Here is a 21,879-nt window from a genome sequence, read left to right on the forward strand (position 1 = left end):
GGCTGGACAGAGAAAAGAGCTTTTGAAGGACCATGCGGAGTGGACTTCAGGGAGGTAGTGGTCAGTGACGCAGAATGATCCAGTAAGAGGAAGATATGACCGGCTCAGTGGGAGAGCTGTCACAGAGAAAGAAGCCTCTGCATGGAGCGGGGGAGGCAGAAAGTGACACAGAGGGCAAATGAAACAGCCTTACGGGGAGGGCTAACGTGTGACTGCCTTCCTTCCCCCCTGCAGCTGCCTCCCATCAGCCTCTGCTCCACCTTACCACTGATTCGGCTCTTGCTAGTCACCAAAGGACTTCCTTCTCCTTGAACCTTAGCCACGTTTGAAACCCTTGTTTCTTTAGAGGGTTCTGAGAAGCACCACCCTTCTCTGGTTTTATTTCTAGGACACTTGGTCCAACTGGTCATTTCCACTAGAAATTTGCCCATCATCCTTGATATTTCTATTCCCTCATGCCCTGCCTTCAAGCAGTCATCAAGCCCTGCCCATTCTACCCCAGTCCCTTCCCCATCACTCCCCATTTTTATTGCTGACCACGCATCCAAATCAGCGTGGAAACAGTGCCATACCTAACCCTCTTCCTTGCCCCATCTGCATGTGCTTGTTTTTGTGTGTAAGTCATTGTGGCATTTGTTGAAATGCTTCAATAGCTTCCTTTTGCACTCAGGATAATGTCAAAATCTTCAGTATGTTGTGTGTGAGTCCCTGCCCTTTATATACTCTCTGCACCAACATTACACTTCACAGACGATGCTTCCCAACTATACCCAGACATTCTCTGCTCTTCTTCTAGTGTGGACTCTAAGCCCTTCCAAATTCTGTTTACTCTTCCAGAATTATTCTCCTATATCTCTCACCTATGCCCACCAAACACTTACTAGTCATTTGGCTCTTGACTTGAATTCCTCAGAATAGCTCCCTGTGAATATGTTAAGCCCCTTACATCCTCTTATGCTTTCAAGGCTTCTTCAGAACCCTATCATATTTGTGACTAACTATTTAACTCCTAGTTAGAAACTCCATGAAACTAGGACTTTTTTTTTTTTTTTTTTTTTTTTTTTGTAGTTGGTACTCATCTCGTAGATTAGAGAGTGAGGTAGGGCTAAATACTGGTAAAAGTCTAGCAGAGAGGAAAGGGTTGACAATTCAAGCATGGTTACCACAAACATGGCTATTGAGGCTAGAAAGGGGGTGTTAGTCCTGGGTGCATAAACAAAAAAAAAAAAAAAAAGGTAAGAAAAGAGTTTTAAGTTTAGAAATAGAAAAAGAAAGTTTGTAAGCATTCAGACCTGAAAAATAGGAGATGGAATAATCTGCTTAAAGATAAGGTTCAGGGGTTTGCCAGGGGGCAGACTGGAGGAGACCCCGGGGAATCCCAAAGTACGGATTCCCAAGGACTAGAAATGGATGAGCTGCTGCTCGAGCCCCTGCTGTTACTGAACATGTCTGAGATTCAGTGTGGCCCGATTCCCAGTCTCTCTGACCTCTTAATCCTTCCCCTATAGTGACCTTTCCCCTCTGCTTTTCTCTTAGGTCAGGGAGCCTGAACTGCAGCTAGAGCCCAAGTTGGATCCGATCCAAACCCTGAAATCAAGCTGGGCTAGGAGTCTGGTCTGGAGCTGGAGCTCCAGCTGGACTGCAGCTGCCATGCAGAAGGAGCTGGGTGTTGCACTCTCCTGCTCTGGCATGAAGAGCCTCAGGACTCTTCTCCTGCTGTCACTGCTGGTGCTGTTGGGGACTAGAGTGCCAGGAACCTGGGGTCAAGCTGGGAGCCTGGACCTACAGATAGATGAGGAACAACCAGCAGGCACACTGATTGGAGACATTAGTGCAGGGCTCCCACCAGGCACAGCGCCTCCTCCCATGTACTTCATCTCTGCCCAGGAAGGCAGTGGTGTGGGCACAGACCTCGCTATTGATGAGCACAGTGGGGTAGTCCGTACAGCTCGTGTCCTGGACCGGGAGCGGAGAGACCGTTACCGCTTCACTGCAGTCACTCCTGATGGCGCCACCGTAGAAGTTACAGTGCGAGTGGCTGATATCAATGACCATGCACCAGCTTTCCCTCAGGCTCGGGCTGCCCTGCAGATACCTGAACATACAGCTCTTGGTACACGCTACCCCCTGGAGCCTGCTCGTGATGCAGATGCTGGTCGCCTAGGAACCCAAGGCTATGCACTATCTGGTGATGGGGCTGGAGAGACCTTCAGGCTGGAGATGCGTCCTGGTCCTGATGGAGCTCCAGTGCCTGAGCTGGTTGTTGCTGGAGAACTGGACCGGGAGAACCGCTCACACTACATGTTGCAGCTAGAGGCCTACGACGGTGGCTCACCCCCTCGGAGGGCCCAGGCCCTGCTGGATGTGACACTGCTGGATATCAATGACCATGCCCCAGCTTTCAATCAAAGCCGATACCATGCTGTGGTATCTGAGAGTCTGGCCCCTGGAAGTCCTGTCTTGCAAGTGTTTGCATCTGATGCTGATGCTGGTGCCAATGGAGCTGTGACTTATGAGATCAACAGGAGACAGAGTGAAGGTGATGGACCCTTCTCCATTGATTCACACACAGGGCTTCTGAGGCTGGAGCGCCCATTGGACTTTGAACAAAGGCGAGTCCATGAACTGGTGGTACAGGCACGGGATGGTGGGGCTCACCCAGAGCTGGGTTCAGCTTTTGTGACAGTGCATGTGCGAGATGCCAATGACAATCAGCCCTCCATGACTGTCATCTTCCTGAGTGCTGATGGCTCCCCCCGAGTGTCTGAGGCTGCCCCCCCTGGACAGCTTGTTGCTCGAATCTCTGTGTCAGATCCAGACGATGGCGACTTTGCTCATGTCAATGTGTCCCTGGAGGGCGGAGAGGGCCACTTTGCCCTGAGTACCCAAGACAGTGTCATCTACCTGGTGTGTGTGGCTCGGAGGCTGGATCGGGAGGAGAGGGATGTTTATAACTTGCGAGTTACAGCCACAGACTCAGGCTCACCCCCGCTACGGGCCGAAGCTGCCTTTGTGCTACATGTCACTGATGTCAATGACAATGCACCTGCTTTTGATCGACAGCTCTACCGACCTGAGCCTCTGCCTGAAGTTGCATTGCCTGGCAGCTTCGTGGTACGGGTGACTGCCCGGGATCCTGATCAAGGCACCAACGGTCAGGTCACCTATAGTCTGGCTCCTGGCACCCACACTCACTGGTTTTCCATTGATCCCACCTCAGGCATCATTACCACAGCTGCCACACTGGACTATGAACTAGAACCTCAGCCACAGCTTATTGTGGTGGCCACAGACGGCGGCCTGCCCCCTTTAGTCTCCTCTGCCACAGTTAGTGTGGCCTTACAAGATGTGAATGACAATGAGCCCCAGTTCCAGAGAACTTTCTATAATGCCTCACTGCCGGAAGGTACCCAGCCTGGAACGTGTTTCCTGCAGGTAGGTAGGCCCTGCCCACAAACTGTGGGCAAGAGTAGATCTGAGGCCCACAGAGGATCTCAGAGCAGGGGCCTAGCTTTGCAAGTGTTGCCAGAGGGTTCGGTCCTGTTCTGTGAGCTCCAACGTCAGATGGTTGCAGATGGTGTAATGAGACAATGAGATTAGGGTACAAGAGTTGAAACCAGTAAACTTGGCAGTTGAGGAAATTAAGATGGGATATGGAAGAAAAGTGTCGTGTGTAAGGAAACTTTCTGCAAAGTCTCAAAGCTACAGAGATGGAGTTTTTGTATACCCATATGGCTCCTATTTCACAAGGGCTATGTCAGCATTTATGGTGTCCTCTATGCTTAGTCCAATGTTAGGCTCTGCTGGAGGAAATCTCCATCCCTTCCCTTGCATGAGAGCCTTGATGGGACATAAGGACTCAAGGACAAGGATGAGAAATACTAAGAACAATCTAGTAAGATCGTCATGTACAGAAAGAAGGCCTCTCAGGGGAAGAGGAGAGAGATGGGGGAACATGAACCTAAGGACACAGTCTGAGGCTATATTGCAGAAATCTTTGGCCACCATGTGTTAGGACTTTACTTGGAAAACAAAGGAAATCGTTGCACTTTGAGCCAGGAAGGGCATGATTAGATTATTTGTTTGCTTTTTGTTTTAAAGTAGCTAACTGGCTTTAAGGGTGAAGGGTAGATGGATCAATGTGTGAGTGATAAATCATTCCTCAGCACTGTAAGCCCAGCGATGTGCTCAGAGCAGAAAACAAGGAAAAGAGATTCCTGTTCTCAGGCAGAACCCAGTCTAGATAGGGAGATACACCAATAACTGAATGAAGTGCTTTGGAAGCCCAGTGGAAGGACCTGGAAGAACCAATGATACTTGGCTAAATGAATACTGTGTGAGTTGTGGACACAGACACCCATCCTACAGAAAGCTATTGAATAAACACCACGATGTTAAGACTATATTGTTCAGGCTGGCCTCAGTTATACAGATGAAAAAGACTTGTTGGGAGAGAAGACAAAATAGTTAACAGGCTAGATCACAGGCTTTGACATTTTCTTAAAAATCATAGTAAGGCCAACATGTCTTTTGGAAAGATGACCATGAACTAAATCTGTAAGAGAAAAGACTGAGGGCAGGGAGGTCACTTAAGAGACCAGTCTTGATGTATGCAAACCCCTGAGTATCTTCTCAGGGCTTTCTGCTGGCCCAGACTTCCAGGCCAGTGCCTGATCTCTTGCCTTCTGGCCAGATCCTGGACGTTTGCCTGCTTGCTGCTGTCTGGCTCCCACCACCCACTCTCACATGTGTGTACTCTTTTGGCCAGGACCAGTGGATTATTGCTTCCAAACTTCTCCTCTCCCTGCTAGTCCCTGAAGCACAAGAACAACTTTCCAGGTGGTTTCCTGGAGTTTTTGTTGTTAGAAACAATGAAGGAAAGATAAAAATGCCCACTGGGAGTTCATAACTGTTACAAAGTCTTAACACTTGATTTATTCAATGTATATTTATTAAATATTCACCACATATGCCAGTCACTGTATTAGGGATACAGAATATAGTAATGAATAAACCCGAACTGAATAAACCTTAATTTGCAAAGAAACAGCTTATTGCAATAAGGAAACTTCCATGATGGGGTAATAGGCAGTATGGATGTTTCCCCAAAGCATAAGGACTTTTGAGTTGAAGCCTACAGAATAAGAGGTACTTTGTGGGGTATCAGACACGTGAAAGGCTCTAAGCTAGGTGACACCTGCAGAGGACTAAGAGAACCTGACTTGTTTAAGGGGCTCCAAGTCATTCAGTATTGCTAGAGCTTGAAATGTGAGATGAGAAGATGAGACTATGTGGGAAGGCCAGCCAGTGAAGAGCCCACACCAAGCCAAGGAATTTGTTTTTCCTATGTAAAATATTGAAGTTTTCTTTTAAGTACAGAAGTAAAATGATCAAATTTGTCTCTCAGCTGGCTGTCAGTATAGGCTAGTGGTTTACAGCTGGGGACAGTTTTACCTTCCAGTGGAGATATTTAACAATAGTTAGACATTTTGTACTGTTATAAGTTATGAGATGCTCCCAGTATCCAGTGAGGTTGAGGTCCAGGATGCTGTAAACCATGATATAAAGAATACAATAGTCTCCAGACTTAAAAAAATAATCTGGCCTAAAATGTCAGAAGTATCAAGGTTGAGAATCCTTAATTTAGAGTATGGGTCGGAGGGTCAGACATCTATAAGAAAAGAATTAGAATAGTCCAAGGGAGAATGGCTCAGATGGCAAGACACACTCACTATAAGGGGGATAATGAAGACTTACTGAATCCCTGGCTGATTGATACACCAGGCAAAGGAAAGGGAAGAATTAACTTTGGTCTTGAGTAAGTGGATGGAAGAGTCAGCAAGTTTGAAAGGATCATGAGTTTAGTACTGGACAGCTTAGATTTAAGATCAGCATGGGACATCCAGGTGGAGATGTTGAACAGGCATCTGGATGTACAGTTTGCAGCCTAGGGGAATGGTCCCCTAAGCTTAAAGCTTACTAGAGATGGTTCCTGAGGCTGGGAAAGTGAAAGAGGCCTTGTAGGGTGAAAAAAGGCCAAGGAGAAAGCCCAGGGAACAGGGTGAATAAAAGCAGCCAGAGCACAGTAAGTGGAGAAGGGCCAGTGGTGAGGGTGAACTGGTAGGGGGGAAAAGCAGATTATGATAGTAGCAAGACATCAGAATGGGGGGTGTACAGAGGAAGGATGTCAGGATGGGAAGATACCGTAAGTTCAGAGTCTGGTAGGAACGTTAGAGTTCATAGAAAAGGGTCTTTCTTTTGTCCTTGAAATGGTGCATCTGAGGAGAGCTGGGGGTCAAGTGTAGATAAGAGGAGAGGCATGAGGCTTCTAACAGCGCTGATGCAGCATGGGAGACAGAGCTGAGAAAGAAGCTGCTGAAAACAGTCTGCGTTTACAGAGAAACCTCTGAGCAGGGGCTCAGGAAATCCACTTCTGCCTTGGTCATTTCCAGTCAAAGGCCCCTGCGCCTTTTGGGGGTCACTTCCTGACAACTTCCCCTGACCACTGTTTATTGCTTTCTTCCTGCAACAGAGTCAGAGGGCAGAGGTGTTTAACAGCTCCTGAAGGCAGCTGCAGCCATGCTGCTGCCTATGGGGATAGATGCAAGGGGGAAGTCCGTCTCCTGGGATATCCAGGCCCACAGCCACCATAAAGAGCTGGAGCAGGAACTGTTTCCAGGGTTCAGCCATGGCAGGGTCTTAATGTCTCTCAGGAGGATAAACAATGGCACAGATCATTTCTGTCAAGGGCCTGGACAACAATCAGAAATCCTTGGCCAGCTTTCTTTCTGAGCACATTTTCTGGCCGAGAAGGGAAACTCTGCAGCTTCCTCTTGCAGCATATCATGACCCTGAGGTCTCTCTACCCACAAAGAGCACTTTGTCACAGCCTGCAGCAGTCAGCCACCAGCTAACCCACTATGGAGGGACTAGTGTGCACTCAATGTGTAAAACTGAGCGTGAAAGAAAGTTTTGTTACAAAGCAGGGTGATTGGATGCCTATTCACTCAGTGCACAAATATGCACAGAGCATGTACTGTGTACCTGGCCCTGTCCTAGGCTAAAGTGCGTGAGACACATTCAGAAACCACAGAACAGACCCTGTAGTGATCAGACTCAACTGTGTAATGAACACGCTCAGTAAAGATTAGACATGTAAGCTGGGATTGGTGGCACACTTGCAATCCTAGCACTCAGGAGGGTGAGGCAGGAGGATCATGAGTTTAAGGCCAGCCTGAGCTGCATAGTGAGATCTCCATCTCAGAACAAAACAAGACTCCCTGTACACAAGATTAGACTTAAAATATCAATCTTAGTAACTATCCATCAACCAATTCTCTGCTTGAGGTGACTAGGAGACTTTATGGGGATAGTAGTTTCCTGTGATCTTCTGGAATTAGAGTTTGCTGCCCTTAGTACTCTACTTTGTAGTTGGTCCTTGTTATATGCAGGTTCGTTACTCTGTAAAATTTCTTTGTAACCCTAGACACATGCAGCCATGAGTCGCCTGATATCTAGGTTCCCAGCTTGAGGTTGAAACAGGTGACATTTTTCTTCTTGTCTCAGGTCTTGTCCTGTAACCAGGTGTCCTTTCTGAGCTCTATTTTGTTGTTTTTGTGCTTTCTATTAGTGATTTTGCTGTGTAAAACAATCCCCAAGTAGAACGGTAGAGCTCTGCCTAGTTTTATGCCTTTCAGAATAAAATGCATGCATTCGATAAGCTTTGGTCAGACAGGAGTTACAGTAACTAAGTATGCCATGGCTGCATCTTTACTGTATTGTGTCTGTGAAGTCAATGTTAATGAATCAACACTATATATTAAAGTGCCTTTAAGCACACATCAAACAAGGTTACATATTGATGATTGCAGCTGTGCTGCTGCCCACAGGGATTCATGCAGAAGAAAGTCTGTCTCCTGGGATATCTGGGCCCACAGCCACAGTAAAGGGCTGTTTCCAAGGTTCAGCCTTGGCAGGGTCTTATTTGCCATTTAACAAAAAAACAATTGTAACCAGAGCCTCCCAGGAACCTAAGTGGTGGGTTCTGGCCTGGGGTTGGGTTTTGGTCCGTGTTCTGGTCCTCTGTGTGTGCACATCATCCAGGGTCTTTGGGCACCAGCAATGCTTTCTCAGTTTAGCTCTGACTTTTCTGACCAGCAAGAGGGGGCATCACTTACCCCAGCCTCTCCCCAGGTGACAGCCACAGATGCCGACAGTGGTCCATTTGGCCTCCTCTCCTATTCCTTGGGTGCTGGGCTTGGAGCTTCTGGATCTCCCCCATTCCGCATTGATGCCCACAGTGGTGATGTATGTACCACTCGGACCCTGGACCATGACCAGGGACCTTCAAGCTTTGACTTCACAGTGACAGCTGTTGATGGGGTAAGTAAATGGACCTTGGCCAGGGATATTGGGGTAGAGTTCTCACCAAGGCTAGACAAGGCCTACTGACTGATGGTTACATGTTCCACCAGGGAGGCCTCAAGTCCATAGTGTATGTGAAGGTGTTTGTGGCTGATGAGAATGACAACCCACCTCAGTTTTATCCACGGGAGTATGCTGCCAGTCTGAGTGCTCAGAGTACACCAGGCACAGCTGTGTTGAGAGTGCATGCCCATGACCCAGACCAGGGACCCCATGGGCGACTCTCCTATCACATCCTGGCTGGCAATAGTCCCCCACTCTTTGCATTGGATGCACACTCAGGTGAGAATCCTCCCATCACCAGGACCTGCTATCAGCCCCCTCGTTCCACCCGCCTAAATGATATATTGCCTCCTCTTTCCGGGACCTTTCCCTATTCTTTCCCTCATCTACTTTTGCTTCTCTTCCTTCTCCAGGGTTGTTGACAGTAGCCTGGCCCTTGGCCAGACGGGCTAATTCTGTGGTGCAGCTGGAGATTGGAGCTCAGGATGGAGGTGGCCTGAAAGCAGAACCCATTGCCCGAGTCAACATCAGCATTGTGCCTGGAACCCCCACACCACCTATATTTGAACAACTACAGTATGTTTTTTCAGTGCCAGAGGATGTGGCACCAGGCACTAGTGTGGGCATAGTCCAAGCACACAACCCACCAGGTATCAGATATCCAAGTACTATCTTCCAGTACCATCTCAGGGTGACCCCAGAGCAGCACACCACTGGGAGCTCTAATACAAAACAGTATGGCACACGAACATCACCCTAATGCCAACCAATTTCCCTGCCAACACCTGCCCCTTTCCTTTTTAAAAAATATTTTTTCTTTATTAAGAAATTTTTTGTTCATTTTACATACCAACCACAGATCCATCTCTCTTCCCTCCCCCCCACCCCCAGCCTTCCCTCCCCACCCTCTATTCCCTCTTCCAAAAAGGTAAAGGCCTTCCATGGGGAGTCAGCAGAGCTTGGTACATTTAGTTGAGGCAGGTCCAAGCCCCTCCCCCAGCATCAAGCCTGCCCCTTTCCTAATACTGAGTTAAGCACAAATCTGGGAACTGTTTTTGGGATTAATAGGTGACCCATACCTCTTTCCTGATGTTTCTCTCTTTCTCCCTAGGTCGCTTAGGGCCTGTGACCCTCACACTATCAGGTGGGGATCCCCGAGGGCTCTTCTCCCTAGATTCACCCTCAGGGCTATTAAAAACACTTCGCCCCCTGGACCGGGAGCTTCTGGGACCCGTCTTAGAGCTAGAAGTTCGAGCAGGCAGTGGAATCCCCCCAGCTTTTGCTGTGGCTCGGGTCCGTGTGCTGCTGGATGATGTGAATGACAACTCTCCTGCCTTCCCTGCACCTGAAGACACCGTACTACTACCACAAAGCACCGCTCCAGGGACTCCCATCTATACACTGCGTGCTCTAGACCCGGACTCCGGTGCTAATAGTCGAGTCACCTTTAGTCTACTTGCTGGAGGTGATGGAATGTTCACTGTGGATCCTATCACGGGCCATGTCCGGCTTATGGGACCTCTGGGGCCTCCAGGGAGACCAGCCCATGAGCTGGAGGTGGAGGCCCGGGATGGAGGCTCCCCACCACGCACCAGCCACTTTCGACTTCGCGTGGTGATACAGGACTTGGGAATCCATGGGCTGGCTCCACAATTTGACAGCCCTACCTACCGTGTGGACTTGCCCTCAGGCACTACCACTGGAACTCAGATCTTGCAAGTGCAGGCCCAGGCACCAGATGGCAGCCCTGTCACTTATCATCTTGCAGCAGATGGAGCCAGTAACCCCTTTGGCCTAGAGCCACAGAGTGGGTGGCTGTGGGTACGGGCAGCACTGGACCGTGAGTCCCAGGAGTTATACACATTGAAGGTGATGGCTGTATCTGGTTCCAAAGCTGAATTAGGGCAACAGACAGGCACAGCCACTGTCAGGGTCAGCATCCTCAACCAAAATGACCACAGTCCTCGCTTGTCTGAAGAGCCCACCTTCCTGGCTGTAGCAGAGAATCAGCCCCCAGGGACAAGTGTAGGCCGAGTCTTTGCCACTGACAGAGACTCAGGACCTAATGGGCGTCTGACCTACAGCCTTCAGCAGCTGTCAGAAGACAGCAAGGCCTTCCGCATCCACCCCCAGACTGGTAAGCACTGAGACCTCACAGCCTCATCTCCAGACTGGCAAATACCCAGACAAGATCTCCAGCCCAGACCTTGGCTATAAGCAGCGGGATTCAGACTGGAGTTGGGCCCTGGTTCTTGCCCTCATTCCCCAGCCACTACTTATCTGTAGTTCCCAGGCTCTGAATCCGTAAACATCCCATCACAATCTCCATCTTCACTTCCAGGAGAGGTAACTACACTCCAAACCCTGGACCGAGAGCAGCAGAGCAGCTTCCAGCTCCTGGTGCACGTGCAGGATGGGGGGAGTCCACCTCGCAGTGCCACAGGCACTGTGCATGTTGCAGTACTCGACCTCAACGACAACAGTCCCACCTTCCTGCAGGCTTCAGGGGCTGCTGGTGGGGGCCTCCCTCTACAGGTGAGGAAAGTGTCAGGACCACATTCCGAAGAAGTGTAAGAGAGATGGGGAGGGGCCTCCCGACTGAGCTGTGCATATAGGTAAGAGAGACTCCCTCCTAGAACAGGTGTTAAGACAAAAAGGAAAACAGTTCCTCCTAGACATAGGTGAATGAAAGCCAGTTCTGGGCTATTTTAAGCAGTGGAAGGAGACAACTGTAGGTGAGTTGTGTTCCCACAGGTGCCAGACCGCGTGCCTCCAGGAACACTGGTGACCACTCTGCAGGCCAAAGATCCAGATGAGGGGGAGAACGGGACCATCCTGTACACCCTAACTGGTATGAGGGCGAGGAGGAGGGAGCCTGGGAGTAGTGATCAGCGCTCTCATGGCCTTCCTTGCTCTGGCTGCCAAAACCTCATCCTTCCTCTGCTTGTCCCCAGGTCCTGGCTCGGAGCTCTTCTCTCTGCATCCTCACACAGGAGAACTGCACACTGCAGCATCCCTAATTAGAGCGGAGCGGCCCCACTATGTGCTAACTCTGAGCGCTCACGACCAAGGCAGCCCCCCTCGAAGTGCCAGCCTGCAACTGCTGGTGCAGGTATGGCTGCCTTTCCTAAAGTCCCCTGGTCTGGGTCCCCTCCTATAGATTCAGCTTCTTGAGATCCTTGGACTCTTTGTCAGTCCACTCTGACTAACCTTTCCTACTACCCAAGAAGCCAGCACAGACCCTCTTTTACACAGATCCTCCTGATTCAGTTTTCCCGCTCTGGTGCACAATAGGTGCTTCCCTCCACCCGCGCGGTGGAGTCACCGGATCTCACTGAACCTGACCCTGGAGCAACAGTGCCTGTAGTCCTGACGGTGACAGCAGCTGAAGGACTTCGACCTGGATCCCTATTGGGTTCGGTGGCCCCGCAGGAGCCAGTCAATGTGGGTGCACTCACCTACACTCTGGTGGGTGGCGCCGACCCCGAGGGTACCTTCGCCCTGGACTCGGTGTCTGGTCGCCTGTACCTGGCGCGTCCCTTGGACTTCGAGGCCGGGCCGGCCTGGCGCTCGCTCACGGTGCGCGCTGAGGGGCCGGGAGGCGCAGGCGCGCGGCTGTTGAGAGTGCAGGTGCGTGTGCAGGACGAGAACGAGCACGCTCCCGCTTTCGCGCGCGACCCCCTGGCACTGGCGCTACCCGAGAACCCCGATCCCGGCGCCACGCTGTACACTTTCCGTGCATCGGACGCAGATGGCCCAGGTCCCAACAGCGACGTGCGATACCGCCTGCTGCGGCAGGAGCCACCGGTGCCCGCCCTGCGCTTGGACGCGCGCACCGGGGCGCTCAGCGCTCCCCGCGGCTTGGATCGGGAGACTACGCCAGCGCTGCTGCTGCTGGTTGAAGCCACCGACCGGCCAACCAATGCCAGCCGCCGCCGGGCAGCGCGCGTTTCGGCGCGCGTCTTTGTCACGGATGAAAACGACAACGCCCCAGTCTTCGCCTCCCCTTCACGGGTGCGGCTCCCGGAGGATCAGCCGCCCGGACCCGCGGCGCTGCACGTGGTAGCTCGGGACCCGGACCTGGGGGAGGCTGCCCGCGTGTCCTATCGCCTTGCGGCTGGAGGGGACGGCCACTTCCGGCTACACGCTTCCACTGGTGAGAGTTGGGCCTGGAGTGGGAGGCGTGGAGGGTGCTCAAGTGCAAGGAATGCTGAAGTTGGCTACTGACCTCCTTACTGCTGCCTAGGAGCGCTGTCCGTGGTGCGGCCTCTGGACCGAGAACAACGAGCTGAGCACGTACTGACAGTGGTGGCCTTGGACCATGGCTCCCCGCCACGTTCATCCACTCAACTCCTGACTGTCAGTGTTGTTGACATCAACGACGAGGCACCCGCTTTCCCTCAGCAAGAGTACAGCGTCCTCCTTCGTGAGAACAGTCCGCCTGGCACATCTCTGCTCACTCTGAAGGCAACTGACCCTGACCTTGGTAAGACCTGTAGGAATAAATTATGGAAGGGATGGAGTAGGGAGTGAATTGTTAGAGGGATAGAGCAAGGGAATAAAAGATATACTTACTGTCTGATCATCCTCCATGCTGCCTGTCTTTAGGGGCCAATGGGCAAGTGACTTATGGGGGTGTCTCTGGCGAGAGCTTCTCTCTGGACCCAAACACTGGCGTTCTCACGACTCTGAGGGCCCTGGATCGGGAGGAGCAGGAGGAGATCAACTTGACAGGTATACTGACAGAACTGCCAAAAGCTAGAGGCAGTGTATACAACACAGCTCCGGTTACGTTTTGGGAGCTTCAAGGTAGAGTGTAAGATGAACTAACTTCTAGCCTATCATCATGAATTTTCTAGTGCATACTGCACCCTTTACACCTCCTTTGATTATACTGAAGCCATTTAGCAGAGGAGCATATTGATATTAGCAGAGGGGTTAAGTGACCTGCTCAAGCTAACAGGGATTGGAAGTGGCAGGGCAGAGAGTTGAGTTCAGGCTTTGATACCTAATTTATTGTTTCTGACACATTACCACTAACTGAAGCTAGTTGCATATAGTCAGCATGGGATGTAGAAAGGAAAAGAGAGTTTTCTGACATGTGTGTTATGTATGCCCATCTGTGTACCCCAGGGTGTGCTGTGAGATAGACATTTTCTGTTTTATATGTGTACCTGGTGAACATGTGTATGGGTTTCTCCATGGCATGAGATAGGGTAGATCGTGTTGATTTTGTTTCTCCACAGTATATGCCCGGGACAGGGGCTCACCACCCCTGATGACTCATGCCATAGTTCGAGTGACTGTGGAAGATGAGAATGACCATACTCCAACCTTTGGGAACACCCACCTCTCCCTGGAAGTGCCTGAAGGCCAGGATCCCCAAACCCTTACCACCCTACGGGCCTCTGATCCAGACAGGGGGCTCAATGGAAAGCTACAATACCGCATCCTGGGTGAGAGGCGTCAGGGCCACAAGGCCAGCACCTACTTGCCTGGTTCTTGCTGCTCCTTGGCTCTTGTCATTTTATGACAATGTTTCTGTGTCTCTTTCCCCTTTCTATCTATTTCTTTCCAGCCAATCGGTATACTTAAGTTACCTCTTCTAGCATCTCCAGTTCTTTATCCTTCTCTATGTCTGTTGTCTTTATCCTATTCCTTTTACTTGTCTCTCCACAGAGTCAGTTGTTTTCAAACACTTTTGGTCTCAGGGACTCTTAAAACTTTGTTCTATGTGATAGGGTCTCAACTATGTTGCCAGGCTGGTCTTGAACTCATGATTGTCCAATTTCAGGCTCCAGAGTAGCTGGTATTATACCACTAAGCCAGGTATACTTTTAAGTTTTGAGAATCCCAAAGCGTTCATAGGTAGTATGTTAAAAAACAGTATTTGATGTGTTTCATATTAAAACTTACAAAAAATTAGATATCATGGAGGAACAAACGATTAAGGATATTGCTTGCTATTTCTCCATAGGCATAAGAAAATGTTAAGATTTCAAAGAAACTGTTGAACAGTATTGAAGTTGCAATGATCTTAAATGTAACTAAAGGTCACCAGGGCAAATTGACTCTCTGAAAAAATAACTTTTTTTTTAAACGTAGAATATTCTGGAAAACACAGTACACAAATACGTGTTCTGTTAACCAAATGAGAATGTCATACAACATCCACAAACCCCACTTTACATTTGTGAGATAATGAGAATGAAAAGGCATATAATGTTTTAGGAAAATACTTTGATTATATATATTGAAAGGGTCTTGGGGGACTCAGGGGTCCCAAGATCACCCTCAGTGTGATTTATATATGTGTTCCTCTTGGCCCTTGGTGTTTTTCTTTTCTCTTTGCCTTTGTGTTTCTTTGCCTTTCTCTCAGCTCTCTTCTACGGCTTGTATTCCTGTTGTTACCTACAAGTTATTCCTACTCATGGGCTAACATGTGCATGTTTGTGTGTGCATATTCTCTGCAGATGGAGACCCTTCAGGAGCCTTTGTCCTAGATATTACTTCTGGGGAGTTTGGCACCATGAGGCCACTAGACCGGGAGGTAGAGCCATCATTCCAGCTGCAGATAGAGGCCAGGGATGGAGGCCAGCCAGCCCTCAGTGCCACCTTGCTTGTGACAGTGACAGTGCTGGATGCCAATGACCACGCCCCAGCCTTTCCTGTGCCTGCTTATTCTGTGGAGGTACCTGAGGATGCACCTGCAGGGACCCTACTGCTGCAACTACAGGCTCATGACCCCGATGATGGGGACAATGGTCGTGTGATGTACTACCTGGGTGCAGGTACAGCAGGGGTCTTCCTACTGGAGCCTACCTCTGGAGAGCTGCGCACAGCTACTGCCTTGGACAGAGAACACTGTGCCAGCTACGCCTTCTCTGTGAGCGCCGTGGATGGTGCAGCTGCTGGGCCCCTGAGCACCACAGTACCAATCACCGTCACAGTGCGTGATGTCAACGATCACGCACCTACTTTCCCCACCAGCCCTCTGCGCCTCCGCCTACCCCGCCCAGGTCCTAGCCTCGGTACACCAACCCTGGCTCTAGCCACCCTTCGAGCTGAAGATCGCGATGCTGGTGCCAATGCCTCCATTCTATACCGGCTGGCAGGCACACCACCACCTGGCACCACTGTGGACTCTTACACTGGTGAAATCCGTGTGGCTCGCTCTCCTGTCGCTCTGGGACCTCGGGATCGTGTCCTCTTCATTGTGGCCACTGACCTTGGCCGACCCGCTCGCTCTGCCACTGGTGTGGTCATTGTTGGAATACAGGGAGAGTCTGAGCGTGGGCCTCGCTTTCCCCGAGCTAGTAATGAGGCTGTTCTCCGTGAAAATGCACCCCCAGGTGGGTCCCCAGTTATGTGTCCCAGATTTGAGCCCCTGGAAGGACTGGAGTTAGTCACTGACAGTGTAGTGACCACAGTCCAGCCAATGCCACACATCTCTCTCTTGTCTTCCCTACAGGAACTCCAGTCATCTCCCTAAAGGCTGTCCATTCAGGGGGCTCAAATGGACCAATCACCTATAGCATTCTCAGTGGGAATGAGAAAGGGATATTCTCCATGCAGCCTAACACAGGTAAGGAACAGGAACAGTCTTGTAAGGAGAAAGACTCCTGGAGGAGTAGGTTCTCTGGGCCAGAGCGGCTCTTGGTGGGAGGAGGAGTTACCCTCAGGGAAGAAGGCTCCAGAGCAAAGAAAGGAGCTGTGGCTGATGCAGGCTGTCTCCCGTAGGAGCCATCACAGTTCGCTCAGCAGAGGGGCTTGACTTTGAGACAAGCCCACGGCTACGACTGGTGCTACAAGCAGAGAGTGGAGGAGCCTTTGCTTTCTCAGTGCTGACCCTGACCCTCCAAGATGCCAATGACAATGCTCCCCGTTTCCTGCGGCCTCACTATGTGGCTTTCCTGCCAGAGTCCAGACCCTTGGAAGGGCCCCTGCTGCAGGTGTGGGGTGTGGTGGGAAGATAAGGGGCAGGGCTGGTCAGACTTGTTTGTGGCCACGCCCATGTCAGCAATCTTCTACACTTACTAGGTGGAAGCAGATGACCTGGATCAAGGCTCTGGAGGACAGATCTCCTACAGTCTGGCTGCATCCCAGCCAGCACGGGGCTTATTCCATGTAGACCCAGCTACAGGCACTATCACTACCACAGCTATCCTGGACCGGGAAATCTGGGCTGAAACACGGTGAGACCTGGCACCTGTGAGTCCAAGACCCCATCTTGAGTCTGTATGGATTCAAGTCCTGTCTTGCGTTTCTCTCACTCCCCAGGGCACACCTTGAATTCCTCCAAAACTAGGCTTTGTCGTGAATCCTCCTAGCCCTTCCTAGGGTTCACTCCTATCTCTAGGCCCTGCTCCCTGACTGTGCTCTGTATCTAGGCTGGTACTGATGGCCACAGACAGAGGAAGCCCAGCCCTGGTGGGCTCAGCTACCCTGACAGTGATGGTCATCGATACCAATGACAATCGCCCCACCATCCCCCAGCCCTGGGAGCTCCGAGTGTCAGAAGGTGAGGGCTGAGTAAAACAAGAGGTGTAAAGGGCTCGCATAGTGAGGAGAACTCTGTAGTCACCTTTCCCTCGTGTTTTGCAGATGCACTGTTGGGCTCAGAGATCGCGCAGGTAACTGGGAATGATGTGGACTCTGGACCAGTGCTGTGGTATGTGCTGAGTCCATCTGGGCCTCAGGATCCCTTCAGTATTGGCCGCTATGGAGGACGTGTCTCCCTCACGGGCCCCCTAGACTTTGAGCAATGTGACCACTACTATCTACAACTGCTGGCGCATGATGGACCTCATGAGGGCCATGCCAACCTCACAGTGCTCGTGGAGGATGTCAATGACAATGCACCTATCTTCTCACAGAGCCTCTACCAGGTACCAACTCTTTCTGGATGTCCCCATGCCCGGGCCTGGGACCGTTACTGTTGGAGCAATATAACAGAGGTAGACAAGTGGCTAGACTGGGCTAGATGTTGGGGTTGATGTAAGAATGGGTGGGAAGTGTCCTATTTTAGGCCAGCTTCCCAAGTCCTGTGAACTGCATCCAAGTTCTGCATTCTGTGATGAGAAGGGAGAAGGTGGGCAGTTCTTATTCCTATGCTAGGGAATATGGTTCTTAGCTGGATGCCAAGTACAGTTCATAGGGCCGACCTCCAGCTCATAGACTAAGGGGGACAGCAGGGCAGCTGGGAAGCTTGGCCTCGAATACTTTGTTACTCTTCAGGTGATGATGTTGGAGCACACCCCACCAGGCAGTGCCATTCTCTCCGTCTCTGCCACTGACAGAGACTCTGGCGCCAATGGTCACATTTCCTACCATCTGGCTTCCCCTGCGGAGGGCTTCAATGTTGACCCCAACAATGGTATGTCTTCCCCAGAATCTGATCCCTTTATCATTGACTCTATTGGGTTATATTTAGCACTCAGTCCTAAAACTTGCTGCTTTGTCATATCTCGACTCCTGGATCTCTGACCCAGGGAGGACATCCACTGCCCCCTATCTTTAATAAAAGTCCCTCCTGACTGTATATCTAGAAGCTGTTTCCTGAGCTTTGAATACCTGAGGACACTGCATACTGTCTCAGCACACGGGCTGTTCCTAGGAGTCTGACTCCCAAAGCCATTGCCTAGACTCTGGAGAATTGCTCTTGTTGACACAGTGACATCACTGAATGATTATTTCTTTCCCCATCCTTCTCATCTCAGGAACTCTGTTCACAACAGTAGGAGCAGTGGCCTTGGGCCATGAGGGGCCAGGAGTGGTGGATGTGGTGCTGGAAGCACGAGACCACGGGGCTCCAGGCCGGGTGGCACGGGCCACCGTGCATGTGCAGCTGCAGGACCAGAATGACCATGCCCCAAGCTTCACACTGACACACTACCGTGTTGCTGTGTCTGAGGATTTGCCCCCTGGTTCCACCCTGCTCACCCTGGAGGCCACAGATGCTGATGGAAGCCGCACTCATGCCACTGTGGACTACAGCATCATCAGTGGCAATCGGGGCCGAGTCTTCCAGCTGGAACCCCGGCTGGCTGAGGCGGGAGAGGGTGTTGGGCCAGGTCCCCAGGCATTGGGCTGCCTAGTGTTGCTTGAGCCTCTAGACTTTGAAAGCCTGGCACAGTACAATCTAACTGTGGCTGCAGCTGATCGGGGACAGCCACCCCGCAGTTCAGCCGTGCCAGTGACTGTCACTGTACTGGATGTCAATGACAACCCACCTGTCTTTACCCGAGCATCCTACCGTGTGACAGTACCTGAGGACATGCCTGTTGGAGCTGAGCTATTGCATGTGGAAGCCTCTGATGCTGACCCTGGACCTCATGGCCTTGTGCATTTCACCCTCAGCTCAGGTGACCCTTTGGGGCTCTTTGAGCTGGATGAGAACTCAGGTGCTTTGCGACTGGCCCGTCCTCTGGACTGTGAAACCCAGGCTCGACACCAGCTTGTGGTACAGGCAGCTGATCCTGCTGGAACACACTTTGCTTTGGTACCAGTAACAGTTGAGGTCCAGGATGTGAATGACCATGGTCCAGCCTTCCCATTGAATCTGCTCAGTACTAGCCTTGCTGAGAACCAGCCTCCAGGCACTCTAGTGACCACACTACATGCAATTGATGGGGATGCTGGGACATTTGGCAGACTTCAGTACAGCCTATTGGAGGCAGTGCCAGGGCCTGAGGGTCGTGAAGCATTTTCACTGAACAGCTCAACAGGGGAATTGCGGGCACGGGTGCCTTTTGACTATGAGCACACAGGAAGCTTCCGTCTGCTAGTGGGTGCTGCTGATGCTGGGAATCTCTCAGCCTCTGTCACTGTGTCAGTGCTGGTTACCGGAGAAGATGAATATGACCCTGTATTCCTGGCTCCAACTTTCCACTTCCAAGTGCCAGAAGGTGCCCAGCGTGGCCACAGCCTGGGTCATGTGCAGGCCACAGATGAGGATGGGGGTGCCGATGGCCTGGTGCTCTATTCGCTGTCTACCTCTTCCCCTTATTTTGGTATCAACCAGACGACAGGTGCTTTGTACCTGCGAGTGGACAGTCGGGCACCAGGAAGTGGAACAACCACCTCTGGGGGCGGTGGCCGGACCCGACGAGAAGCACCTCGGGAGTTAAGGCTGGAGGTAGTAGCAAGAGGGCCTCTGCCTGGATCCCGGAGTGCCACAGTACCTGTGACTGTGGATATTACCCACACTGCTCTGGGCCTGGCACCTGACCTCAATTTGCTATTGGTAGGGGCTGTGGCAGCCTCTTTGGGAGTTGTGGTGGTGCTTGCTCTGGCAGCTCTGGTCCTGGGCCTTGTTCGAGCACGGAGCCGCAAGGCGGAGGCAGCCCCTGGCCCAATGTCACAAGCAGCACCCATAGCCAGTAGCTCTTTACAAAAGCTGGGCCGGGAACCCCCGAGTCCACCACCCTCTGAACACCTGTATCATCAGACTCTCCCCAGCTATGGTGGGCCAGGAGCTGGAGGGCCCTACCCTCGTGGTGGCTCCCTGGACCCTTCACATTCAAGTGGCCGAGGCTCAGCAGAGGCTGCAGAGGATGACGAGATCCGCATGATCAATGAGTTTCCCCGTGTGGCCAGTGTTGCCTCCTCCCTGGCTGCCCGAGGCCCTGACTCAGGCATCCAGCAGGATGCAGATGGATTGAGTGACACATCCTGTGAGCCTCCTGCCCCTGACACCTGGTATAAGGGCCGAAAGGCAGGGTTGCTGCTGCCAGGTGCAGGAGCCACTCTGTACCGAGAGGAGGGGCCTCCAGCCACTGCTACAGCCTTCCTGGGGGGCTGTGGCCTGAGCCCTGCACCCACTGGGGACTATGGCTTCCCAGCAGATGGGAAGCCATGTGTAGCTGGTGCACTGACAGCCATCGTGGCTGGTGAGGAAGAGCTCCGTGGCAGCTATAACTGGGACTACCTGTTGAGCTGGTGCCCTCAGTTCCAGCCTCTGGCCAGTGTCTTCACAGAGATAGCTCGGCTCAAGGATGAAGCTCGGCCATGTCCTCCTGCTCCCCGTATTGACCCGCCGCCCCTCATCACTGCTGTGGCCCACCCAGGAGCCAAGTCTGTTCCCCCGAAACCTGCAAGCACAGCTGCAGCCCGGGCCATCTTCCCACCAGCCTCTCACCGCTCCCCCATCAGCCATGAAGGCTCCCTGTCCTCAGCTGCCATGTCTCCCAGCTTCTCACCCTCACTGTCTCCTTTGGCTGCTCGCTCCCCCGTTGTCTCACCTTTCGGGGTAGCCCAGGGCCCCTCAGCTTCAGCACTCAGCACAGAGTCTGGCCTGGAGCCGCCTGATGACACAGAGCTGCGCATCTAGCTGTGGCCCTAACTGGGCCCCGACCTGGGATACGTACAGTGTCCCCAAAGCAGGCCCCATTCTCAGCCTGCCCTGGGCAGCCTCGGACCATGACTGACCATGGGGAGGCCACCACCAGTCCCCAGCTCTCCACCCCAAACTCTTATAGTTGGGTCAGGTCCCACATTTCACCCCAGTCTCCTCAGCACTAGGACCACAGAGGGGCTGTTGGTTACTGAACTGTGGCCAGATCCAGTGTGGGGAGAAATAAGAATGAGGCAACAGCCTTGGGTTCTTTTCAGCCAAGACTTCCTGTCCTGCACCAGCACCCTGCAATGGAGCTGAGACTTTATTTATTGGGGGGTAGGGGAATGGGGGAGGTCCCTCCAACCTGTTAGGGCCCAGCTTCTTTGGGTTCCTCTGACACCCCTGCCCCTGCCCAGAACAAGTGCCAATTCTCACTCTGGAGCCTTAATAAACTGCAGTTTGTATCCAGCCTCCGGCTCTGTTCTGTCAGGGTAACCAGAAGTCACCTGGAATAGTACTGTGGATACCTGGCATACATAGTACCTTAGGAGGCCCAAAGAGATGGAACACACCAGAACATCTGGAGTAGGGCTGGCACTGGGAGCTCAGGAGCCTAGCCTTGGTCTCTCCGAAGCTTTTCCCTCTGACATGAGCAGGAACTCGGGTGCAGTGGTTCCTGGAGAGACGAGCTGAATAGAGAGAAGCCTAGGGTTCTAAGCCTGAGGGTCTAGAAAAAGATGGGGGTGGTTACAAGAACAGGTAAGTGAAGAGATCCTCAACCCTGCCCATGCACGCATACCTTGGAATCATGAAATGTCTACATTAATAAGAGCTCACATTTGCTGAGTCTTTGCCTGGTCAGTCTCAGCTACACGATTTGCTTGCTTCATCTCAGTGCACATTTTCACTCTCAAGTACGAGGTAGATTGCTTTTGTGTAACAGTCACTGAATTTTAAATGAAGAAACCTAAGCTCTGAGGGCTTAGTTTTCTAATATTGTACAGCCAGGAGCAGCCCACACCTATGAACCTTCACAGCCCACTCCTTTGTGATCCTGGACTTGGATACTCAATACAGTATAGAGGAGGTATTCTGATAGCAGCCACTGTATTCAA

General features: G+C 51.7%; 1 protein-coding gene across 1 annotated transcript in view; it reads left to right on the top strand.

Moving 5' to 3' along the window:
- Positions 1-21,228, top strand: part of Dchs1 (dachsous cadherin-related 1) — a 33,632-nt gene extending 12,404 nt beyond the window's left edge. The window contains exons 2-21 of the mRNA XM_052762394.1: positions 1,537-3,435; positions 8,194-8,382; positions 8,475-8,706; positions 8,841-9,077; positions 9,539-10,564; positions 10,769-10,962; positions 11,182-11,278; positions 11,382-11,539; positions 11,722-12,583; positions 12,674-12,913; positions 13,036-13,161; positions 13,674-13,883; positions 14,901-15,779; positions 15,899-16,012; positions 16,168-16,379; positions 16,468-16,622; positions 16,818-16,948; positions 17,032-17,315; positions 17,665-17,803; positions 18,147-21,228. Coding sequence (XP_052618354.1) covers positions 1,651-3,435; positions 8,194-8,382; positions 8,475-8,706; positions 8,841-9,077; positions 9,539-10,564; positions 10,769-10,962; positions 11,182-11,278; positions 11,382-11,539; positions 11,722-12,583; positions 12,674-12,913; positions 13,036-13,161; positions 13,674-13,883; positions 14,901-15,779; positions 15,899-16,012; positions 16,168-16,379; positions 16,468-16,622; positions 16,818-16,948; positions 17,032-17,315; positions 17,665-17,803; positions 18,147-20,758 — 9,882 coding nt within the window. The 5' untranslated portion in view covers positions 1,537-1,650 and the 3' untranslated portion in view covers positions 20,759-21,228. The remainder of the gene's footprint in view (positions 1-1,536; positions 3,436-8,193; positions 8,383-8,474; positions 8,707-8,840; positions 9,078-9,538; positions 10,565-10,768; positions 10,963-11,181; positions 11,279-11,381; positions 11,540-11,721; positions 12,584-12,673; positions 12,914-13,035; positions 13,162-13,673; positions 13,884-14,900; positions 15,780-15,898; positions 16,013-16,167; positions 16,380-16,467; positions 16,623-16,817; positions 16,949-17,031; positions 17,316-17,664; positions 17,804-18,146) is intronic.
- Positions 21,229-21,879: the final 651 nt, after the last annotated feature.

The sequence above is a fragment of the Peromyscus californicus genome, unplaced genomic scaffold, assembly GCF_007827085.1.
Source record: "Peromyscus californicus insignis strain IS unplaced genomic scaffold, ASM782708v3 Scaffold_4__1_contigs__length_199733344, whole genome shotgun sequence".
Taxonomy (NCBI): Eukaryota; Metazoa; Chordata; class Mammalia; order Rodentia; family Cricetidae; genus Peromyscus; species Peromyscus californicus.